Consider the following 10,953-nt stretch of genomic DNA (forward strand, 5'->3'; position numbering starts at 1 on the left):
TTCATTTTATTCATATGATTCATATGATTCATTTGATTCATTTGATTCATTTGATTCATTTGATTCATTTGATTCATTTGATTCATTTGATTCATTTGATTCATTTGATTCATTTGATTCATTTGATTCATTTGATACATTTGATTCATTTGATTCATTTGATTCATTTGATTCATTTGATTCATTTGATTCATTTGATTCATTTGATTCATTTGATTCATTTGATTCATTTGATCCATTTGATTCATTTGATGATTCATTTGATTCATTTGATCCATTTGATTCATTTGATGATTCATTTGATTCATTTGATTCATTTGATTCATTTGATTCATTTAATTCATTTGATTCATTTGATTCATTTGATTCATTTGATTCATTTGATTCATTTGATTCATTTGATTCATTTGATTCATTTGAATCATTTGATTCATTTGATTCATTTGATTCATTTGATTCATTTGATTCAATTTGATTCAATTTGATTCAATTTGTTTCAATTTGATTCAATTTGATTCAATCTGATTCAATTTGATTCAATTTGATTCAATTTGATTCAATTTGATTCAATTTGATTCATTTGATTCATTTGATTCATTTGATTCAATTTGATTCAATTTGATTCATTTGATTCATTTGATTCATTTGATTCATTTGATTCATTTGATTCATTTGATTCATTTGATTCATTTGATTCATTTGATTCATTTGATTCATTTGATTCATTTGATTCATTTGATTCATTTGATTCACTTGATTCATTTGATTCATTTGATTCATTTGATTTATTTGATTCATTTGATTCATTTGATTCATTTGATTCATTTGATTCATTTGATTCATTTGATTCATTTGATTCATTTGATTCATTTGATTCATTTGATTCATTTGATTCATTTGATTCATTTGATTCATTTGATTCATTTGATTCATTTGATTCATTTGATTCATTTGATTCATTTGATTCATTTGATTCATTTGATTCATTTGATTCATTTGATTCATTTGATTCATTTGATTCATTTGATTCATTTGATTCATTTGATTCATTTGATTCATTTGATTCATTTGATTCATTTGATTCATTTGATTCATTTGATTCATTTGATTCATTTGATTCATTTGATTCATTTGATTCATTTGATTCATTTGATTCATTTGATTCATTTGATTCATTTGATTCATTTGATTCATTTGATTCATTTGATTCATTTGATTCATTTGATTCATTTGATTCATTTGATTCATTTGATTCATTTGATTCATTTGATTCATTTGATTCATTTGATTCATTTGATTCATTTGATTCATTTGATTCATTTGATTCATTTGATTCATTTGATTCATTTGATTCATTTGATTCATTTGATTCATTTGATTCATTTGGTTCATTTGGTTCATTTGATTCATTTGATTCATTTGATTCATTTGATTCATTTGATTCATTTGATTCATTTGATTCATTTGATTCATTTGATTCATTTGATTCATTTGATTCATTTGATTCATTTGATTTATTTGATTCATTTGATTCATATCTTTAATTTTATGCATTTCATGTTCAGTCATTCGTCACATTTCATTCAATATGTTAGTATGAGTCAATTTGTTTTATTAATTTTTATTTAATAACCTAATCTAATTTGATTCGTGTATTTTATAATTTTGATTTATGTTAATTTTTCTACTTATTTTATGAATTTAAAAACCTATTATTTCATTTTTTGCTTTACTTTTTCATTTCGGTCGTTTTGTTGATTTCTATAATTTATTCAGTTTATTCGATATTTTATTCGTGCAAGACTAGAAACTGTTTTCATCCCACCTCTAGTTGGGTGCCTACTTCTCGTGAGTTCTGCAAACCAATCCAATAGTGAAATGTGTAAGAAATGTCTCATCTTACTGCTAGGTGGATTAAATCGGTTTTGTTACTATGTTTCGATTGGCGCAAAGTTCTACTTTGCGCCAATCGAAACATAGTAACTTTTGGTTCAGGCGGTAAAACATGATGATGAGTTATGTTCTATCAATGACCTGGGTGCAACGCCCAACTCCTACTTAGCAGAAGGCAAAGGACTCTACACATTTCCTTTCAATCATGTCCATATGAGTCTGCCTAATCCTAGTTTTCCGTTCTAAGTTAATAACTGATTCACTCTAGAATACCTATCCGTCTTTCAATTGCATTGCTTTCGTTGTCTCAAGGTCTTAAAATTTGCCGCAAAAAGTCAACAAAATCGATACAGAGAAACACCTTTTTCAATGGTGGAGTTGCTCACTTGCTCTCTTGTCGTATAACAATAAAGCTCCAGGGCCAGACAGAATCAATTTCAACTTGTTGAAGAATCTACTATACTCTGCCAAGAGACGCTTGTTGAACTTATTTAATAAGTTTCTTTAGGCTAACATTGTCCCACACGATTGGAGACAAATGAAGGTCATCGCCATCCAAAAACCAGGGAAACCAGCCTCCGACCACAATTCGTATCGACCGATCGCAAAGCTGTCCTATATCCGGAAGCTGTTCGAGAAAATGATCATATCCCGCCTCATCAATTGGGTTGAAGCAAATGGCTTACTCTCAGATACACAATTTAGCTTTGGGATCATCCATAAATGACGTAGCATTATATGCGGGAAGGAGGAGTTTTGTATTTTGTGATGATGTGTGACGACAGGGGGTAGGGGATCATTTCATGCTACGTAGCCGTTTCATCTAACATCGTTTTTTCAATTTTTCTTTATTTTTGCATGGTCAAGGGGGAGGGGGGGGGGGGGGTAGATTTACCGTCAAGCTACGTAATTACCAGGGGGGGGGGTATTTAGGGGTTTGTGACGAAATGCTACGTTGGGGGAGGGGGGTGTTAAAAATCACTCAAAAAATGCTACGTCATTTGTGGATGATCCCTTTCGCAAAGGCAAAGGGACGAACGATTGTCTTGCGTTGCTTTCAACCGAAATCCAAATGGCCTAGGCTAACAAAGAGCAGATAACATCAGTGTTCCTAGATATAAAGGGGGCTTTTGGTTCAGTTTCTATCAACATTCTTTCAGAGAAGCTGCACCAGCATGATCTTTCAGCGCCTTTAAACAACTTTTTGCTAAACTTGTTGTTGGAAAAGCACATGCATTTTTCGCATGGTGACTTATCGACATCACGATTTAGTTACATGAGCCCTCCTCAGGGCTCATGTCTCAGCCCTCTGTTATTATTTCTATGTCAACGACATTGATGAATGTCAATTTCTGCGCGTTGAGGCAACTTGCAGACGATGGCGTGGTTTCTATAACGGGACCCAAACCTGTCGATCTGCAAGGTCCATTACAGAATACCTTGGACAATCTGTCTGCTTGGGCTATTAAGCTGGGTATCGAATTCTCCACGGAGAAAACTGAGCTAGTTATATTTTCTAGGAAGCGTGAACCAGCACAATTACAGCTTCTATTAATGGGTCAAACTACAGCTCAGGTCTTCACAGTAAAATAGGGGTCTGGTGCGACTCGGAAGGTACTTCGGGATGCCACATTAGGTATCATAAACAGAAATGCTAACGAAGGATTCTTCGTACAATAACAGGAACATGGTGGGGTGCCCACCCAGGAGACCTAATTAGGTTGTATCAAACAACGATACTGTCGGTAATCGAATACGGATGCTTCTGCTTTCGCTCCGGCGCGAACATACATTTCATCAAACTCAAAAGAATTCAGTATCGTTGTTTGCGTATCGCCTTAGGGTGCATGCAGTCGACCCATACGATGAGTCTTGAAGTCCTGTCGGGTGTTCTCCTACTGAAAAGCGATTTTGGGAACTCTTATATCGATTACTCATTCGATGCGATATCTTGAACCCGGTCGTGATTGAAAATTTCGAAAGGCCTGTTGAGCTCAATTCTCAGACCCGTTTCGTGTTCCTGTACTTTGACTACATGGCGCAGAATATTAATCCTTTTTCTTACAATCCCAACCGTGTGCATTTCATGAATACTTCTGAATCTACTGTTTTCTTCGACACATCCATGAAAGAAGAGATCTGTGGAATTCCGGACCACATACGCCCACAAGTGGTTTCAAACATTTTTTATAATAAATTCCGAGAAGTCGACTCCTCTAAGTTTTATACTGATGGATGAAACCTCGAAGGGTCCACTGGCTTCGGTATTTCAATCAAAAGTTCACCGCCTCCTACAAACTCAGTGATTCTGCTTCAGTTTATGCCGAAGAACTAACTGCCATTCAGTATACCCTTGGAGTCATTGAAACATTACCCGCAGACCATTACTTCATCGTTTCGGATAACCTCAGTTCCAATGACGCTATTCGGTCGATGAAACATGGAAAGCCCTCCTCGTATTTTTTGGGGAAAGTACAGGAGCTACTGAGTGCTTTATATGACAAATCTTTCCAGATTACCTTGGCTCCATTCCGGGCAATGAGAAGGCGGACTCTTTGGGTAAGGTGGGTGCTCTAGAAGGTGACGTTTATGAAAGACCAATTTGCTTCAGCGAATTTTTCAGTATTACTCTTCAGAGAACCCTTGGAAGATGGCAAAACTCGTGGAGCAATGGGGAGCTAGGAAGGTGGCTATATTCGATAGTCCCCAAGGTATCGACAAAACCTTGGTTCAAGTGGATAGATGTGGGTCGTGACTTCATTCGTGTGATGTCTCGACTTATGGCAAACCATTACACGCTGGATGCACATCTCCGGCGTATTGGGCTCGTAGGTAGTGGTATCTGCGCTTGTGGTGACGACTATCACGACATCAAGCACATTGTCTGGGCATGCACCGAGTACAGTTCCTCCAGGCCACAGCTAATGTATACCTTGCGGGCCCGAGGAAGACCAATCAACGTCCCGGTTCGAGATGTGCTGGCAAGCCGCGATCTCATCAATATACAATGCCCCTTCTTATTTCTTATCTTTCTCAGAAGCGCCCTCTTCCACTTGTACCACGAAGGTTTGATGCGACTCCAAGGCGTCACAAAACATCTCTGTCGAATGAGCTAACAAACACGGGACCTACAGCACGAACATCACACGCGCAAGCGCAACTCGAAGTGTTGCCGATCCACATCTGAGCCGTACTACGAAACCGTCTGGAGAAACCTCTGCCGTCATGGCATCTCCCGCCTATTGTACCGTCCGAATGGTATAACCATCATGTTGCTGATTCGAACAGACACGCGTCACCTCTATTTATAACTTTTCGTATTTGATTGAGCCACTTAGGCGCTTTCTATTGATGGCTCTGCCTGGAAAACTGACTCGCAAATTTCCCTTTTTGCCTTTCTCATATAGAAAGGTTGTGCAATCGCTCTAAAAATCGTCAATGTCCTAATGCCCTAATGTCGGCCCGGAGGGCCGAATGTCATATGCCATTCGACTCAGTTCGTCGAGATCGGAAAATGTCTGTGTGTGTATGTGTGTATGTAGAAAAAAATGTCACCTCTGTATCTCAGAGATGGCTGAACCAATTTACACAAACTTAGTCTCAAATAAAAGGTACAACCTTCCCATCGGCTGCTTTTGAATTTTTTGTTGATTGGACTTCTGGTTTCGGAGTTACGGGTTGAAGAGTGCGACCACACAGCAAATTGCCATATAAACTGAAATGAAAAATTCTCAAAGGGGGGAGTAAAGGAAAATTTCAAAATCGAATTTGTATTTTGGATGCCAAATGACTTTAAAATGCATGAAACGTTGAGATTTGACGTAATCTCGAAAAAAAATTTTTGATGAAAATTGACTTTTTTGACTGGCACATTTTTGCCTTTCTCATATAGAAAGGTTATGCAATCGCTCTAAAAATCGTCAACCTAATCCCGGCCAAAAAATTTTTATGGCTTGTATAAGCTTAGGTAGGGAATCAGAATACATTGGCTCAAATGGCACGTTCCCCGTACATAGTCGGGGATTTGTGTGATAGGCTTAGGTAGGAGTATGCAGTAAGGGGTTGCTACTTTAAAATTATAACTAGTTCAAAATTTCTTAACGGATCTTCCTCCTTGATTCGCCGCTGGTTTTAAGCGTTGTTTCAGTGTCGGCACAAAGTATCTCAAAATCGCTGTCGATCCATTGTATATACTATGTGCAAATCATCCTGAATATGTAATATACATTTACACCATTGTATTGAACATAATGAGCCATGGGATCGTAGTTTGGACAAATGAGAAAGGCACAATTGGATTAAAACAGGTTTTTTCATCAACTTTTCAATTTTACCGATTTTCAAGACTACTTTAATTGCAGAGATTATTACCAATATTTAAGTAAGAGCGTTTGTGAATCCGCCTATAATCAATGTAGTAATAGCGGAGTTACAAGCGTGCAAACCTTACATATAGTTTCGTTACATAGGAGATGTTTTAGATTTTAGAACACCTAGCCCCAGATAGTGGAGTAATACATTTTTAATGTCAAAAAATGAAAATGAACACCAAATACAACTACACAACTCAATTATTCTAACTCTATTTCAGATGCACATTTATGTGAAGCAGATGTAAATTATGAGCAGATGAGCTCAGCGGACGAACAATTATCAATATCCAGTAAAAAACTCCGAAGGAGTCGAACAACATTCACATTGATGCAACTTTCTGCTTTAGAACAAATTTTCGAACGAACACACTATCCAGACGCTTTTCTGAGAGAAGAAATAGCAAATAAAGTGGGATTAAGTGAGACACGCGTGCAGGTAGTATTCATGAAATAAAATCAAGCAGTTCTTTATAACTTTATATTTTTCTCTAGGTGTGGTTTCAAAATCGAAGGGCTAAGTTTCGCCGCAACGAGCGTAATGTTACTTTGAATACACAGTCTATATCAACCATACAACCAGTTATGCACTTCCATCAATTGGCTAATCAAAATAAAATTCCAAATAAACAACACAGTCTTCACGCAGATCAATCTAGTTCATATACTTTTAATTTGCAAAATCTCAGTGCAATTTTCTCGAGTTCAGCCCAAGTGGGTAGTTTTTCGTATGAAGAAACAGTTTGCTCACAGAATTTGAGCTCATGCTATCATTCGACAAATTACTCTCAATCAATAATGCCGAACTATAAATATTGACATAGAATCGATTCCGTTTGGTAAACACTACACCAGTTAACTGTAAATAGTGGTCATATTCCAGCAAGCTTGGATCGCTAGTGAAAATTATGAGTTTCATTTAATTATTACAGATTACACTAATATATTTATACTCTTATCACATACATTTGTTTTCTGAATATTTCAATTATCACATTATTTAGACCAGTATTCAATTACTAACATGAATCTCCGGTTTAACGTCGTTGTTTTAAATCTACGAACCGCGAAACAAACAAAATATGAAGTGCAAGTTTAGGGTAAATAACCGTCCTTATTTCAAAGGACATGCCCTTATTTTCGAAGTATTTTTTGATGTAAATTTGTTGCAAAATGACAAGCCGTCGTATAATTTTTTTCTGTCAAAATACATCAAGAACATGGTGTTCCCAATGCGATAACGCAAAAATTACCCAAAATTGACTCCCCCTCCCCCCATGTAACAAATTGTCACAAATTTCTCTATCCCCCCTCCCCTATTACGTAACAAATTCCATAAAAAAATTTTTTTTCTTCATTAAAAGCATGTTACGTAACGTTCTAGCTTACTCCCCCTCTCCCAAATGTAACAATATGTCACAATTTCTCGGACCCACCCCCTCTAAAAGCGTTACGTAAGTTATGAATGGTCCCTTATGCGACACGTATTGTTTTTTCTGCTGTCAGTCATCACACATGCCAATGAAAAAATTTAGAACAGTGTTCTATTCGTGTTTTAAATTGTAGAAAATTTAAAACAGAATAGTCGAGCTGTTTTAAATCTGATCCAAAAAAGTGCTCGAAGAATAGAACTGCATCTACATCTACATCACTACATCAATTTTGTTATTGTTTATCACCTATGTGACACATATTTAGGGTTTTCGATTGATGACACTGGCACCGCGCCACTGTTTTACACTGGCACTCCAGTACAAATCGAGTGCACGCTTGAATGTGTGCGTGCAGTTGCCCGAGCTGTCATTTAACAGGTGATCTTCGGCCAGATCTGCAAGTTGATAAATGTGGTCACAAATCGTGGAATCGAGGTGGTAAGTAATATCAATGCTTCTGCTAAACGGGTTTAATTACTTTCAAATAAAATCCTATGTATTGTCTAGCTTCCCACAAAATGCTGCTGGGCGCTTGTCGCAGTGTGGTTGCTTATGTGAATTGCATTTTTACCGATGCATATTTAATGCCGTTCTTAGCCAGCCCTAGATTTGATAATCTAATGAAGGAGCACAGGTAGATGAGAGTAACACACGATTGAATGAAACCATTCTTATATCATCCTTATTTCCAGTCAAACACAAAATTGTTGGAGCAGAGGAAGATTAAGCATAAGCATAAGAGATCACCCGTGGCTGCTACTCCGTTATAAAAATTGTTGGAGCAGAGGAAGATTGCATGAAAACTAAAGCTTTTTTGAATCTGCGAACAATATCCAGTGTTTCCACTTCATGCAATGTGGGATTCTTGTGGATACACACAGGCCACTGCGGGTAAACTTTGGAGCTGTTTATTTCGGGGGAAAATGCTACCGTCATCTACAAGCAGCAGTCTTTGGAAAAGTTGTCTATGAATACAAGGGGATCCATATAGTGAAGATTTATGCACACATTCAGTTAATATAAGATGATATATAGTTCAAGATCTGATTATGTAGAATAGTTTTTTCCACTACAGTTGCTACATGGCGCTACAGTCTTCATGGGACTGACTAGCGAAGGGGGCGGTGCTAATGAGCATGTTACTATTATGAATGTCTGTATCCCAAGATCATGCTATGATTTAAAAGAGTGCTTCCCCTCGGAATGTTCCTACGCAAGGCAAGAGCTATCTGAACATACAACCGTCCAGTATATGGTAGAATAAGCGTCGTTTTGAAAATTTCTGCAGATTTTGTATGTAAATAAAGTGAATGAGAATAAGAAAAATTCACTCAATAGAAATTTTACCAGTAAGTATTCTACCCATGATCGCATATTTGTCCTATTTTCTATGGGATTACCTATCTTTATGGGACGGATTTGTGATCATGGGCAGTATTGTCGTTATGAAAGTTCTAAAATTATTCAAAGTACATATTTTTGCCTTTCTCAATTGGAAGGTAATGCAATTGCTCTGAAAACCGACTTTTCAACGGAGGCCCGGAGACTTGAGTGACGTACACCATTCGATTCAGTTCGTCGAGTTTGGCAAATGTCTGTGTGTGTTTTCTTTTTTTATAGTAAGGTTTAGAAAGCTTCAAAAGCCTGGCCTGTAGTGTATTGGCACTGTGTGGGACTCACGGACTCACGTTCGTGTTTAACCACTAGAAACAATCCTTACTTTTTACACCCTTCTTCCCCACCGAACTACGACAAGGTATTAGTTCGTGGGGCGGGGGAGGGGGGTTCGTTGTGCTTTCGTCGCACCTCTTTCTTCTGCTCTATTTTGGAGCCTCACTTAGTTCATAGAGTGGCTCGACCTATGAGCTTTGATTTCACTTTCGACTCTTCTCTCGTCTCTTGTCTTCATCTATTACGTACCCGTTTTGCTCTCGTCCTCGTGAGCCGTTTAGGTGCTGATTCCTTGAGCCATTTAGCTCAAGTTTCCGTGAGTTATTCAGCACCTACTTCCTACTCCGACCGATAGCTCCCCGATGGAGGAATTTCACCCGACACCGATACTCGCTTCCTTGAGCCATTCGCGCCGATACCGATGTAGCTTTTTGTGAGCCATTTAGCTCCCCGGTAGGGTGTCGAGGTCGGTCCGGTGATTCCCGTGAAGCCTGACGTCAAGTTCACTGGCGCCCCAAACGACCCAAGCTCGGTGTTATGTCGCGTACTACTTAACTGGTCCCCGGCGATGGACGTAGTATACACCGTCAGAGAGTTCCCCGGCAGCGAAATTTCTCCCGAAATCAGATTTGTGGTTTCTCGGCGGCGTTCTAGCCAATAACGCTACTTTGTTGGTCCCTTCGCCACTTCCTCTGCAGCTCGGAGAGTATACTTGTAACCACTCTGTTGACTGCGTACCAGATACGCTCGTCGTGGCACATCTTTTCGACGATATTGTCCACTGTCATACCAAATATACTCCTACGAACTTCTTCGAGCCTAGGGCATTCAAATACCACGTGTTTCTTGCACGTCCATACACTCCGGGCAAATGGGTGACGAAGCATGTCCAAACCGATGCAGGTACTTCCAGAAGCATCCGTGCCCGGACAAAAACTGCGTCAAATGGAAGTTCACCTCTCCATGTTTCCTATGTACCCAAGCAGATACATTCGGGATGAGTCGGTGGGTCTACGTTTCTTTCTCTGCCACTTAGCCAACAAGTCTGCCCGGACCTGTCTCCTTGCATTACATGTATTTCTCCGCTGGTAGCATTCCACGTCCTCAGCCAGAAAGATGCAGATGGGAATCACCCCGGCAATTACGCAAACCGCCTCCAACGACATCGTTCAGTACGTACTCGCGACACGAACAGCCATTAAGCGAAACATGCTTGTCAACTTCGTCCGGTTCCGCTTTGAGTTCAGTGCAGCAGCCCAGGCCGGAACGCCATTCCTCAGTATTGAGGATGTCATCCGGTACCAGTTTCTCAGTTTTTTTTCCATTTTCTTAACATGTCCTTCTCATCTTTGACTGTCTTCTTGCTCTTCCGAAGTTCCCGCTTCATCATTGCCCAGTTTTGCTTCACCGGGCGCAGCTCCGAACAGTTTGGCGGATTCATGTCCTTTGGAACAAAATGGACAGAATTGGCCTCATACCACTCCAGGACACTTTTAGAATAGTGGCATGATGCCAAATCTGGCCAAAATAGCGGAGCTTCGTCGTGCTGCTGCAAGAACGGCAAAAGGCGCTTTTCGAGGCACTCA

The 10,953-nt window shown here is 38.8% G+C and overlaps 1 protein-coding gene and 1 long non-coding RNA gene across 2 annotated transcripts in view; both read left to right on the forward strand.

Moving 5' to 3' along the window:
• The window catches only part of LOC131678591 (retinal homeobox protein Rax-like), a 125,412-nt gene extending 118,225 nt beyond the window's left edge, over nt 1-7,187 (forward strand). Inside the window, exons 2-3 of the mRNA XM_058958819.1 lie at nt 6,485-6,702; nt 6,759-7,187. Of these exons, the coding sequence (XP_058814802.1) occupies nt 6,523-6,702; nt 6,759-7,082 (504 nt within the window). The 5' untranslated portion in view covers nt 6,485-6,522 and the 3' untranslated portion in view covers nt 7,083-7,187. The remainder of the gene's footprint in view (nt 1-6,484; nt 6,703-6,758) is intronic.
• Nucleotides 7,188-7,954: 767 nt separating this feature from the next.
• LOC131678606 (uncharacterized) lies at nt 7,955-8,666 on the forward strand. Its single transcript, XR_009303691.1, has 3 exons — nt 7,955-8,134; nt 8,204-8,330; nt 8,389-8,666. It is a non-coding gene; the product is annotated as an uncharacterized LOC131678606 (long non-coding RNA).
• The last annotated feature ends 2,287 nt before the right edge of the window (nt 8,667-10,953 follow it).

This window comes from Topomyia yanbarensis, chromosome 2 (assembly GCF_030247195.1).
Source record: "Topomyia yanbarensis strain Yona2022 chromosome 2, ASM3024719v1, whole genome shotgun sequence".
NCBI classification, from domain to species: domain Eukaryota; kingdom Metazoa; phylum Arthropoda; class Insecta; order Diptera; family Culicidae; genus Topomyia; species Topomyia yanbarensis.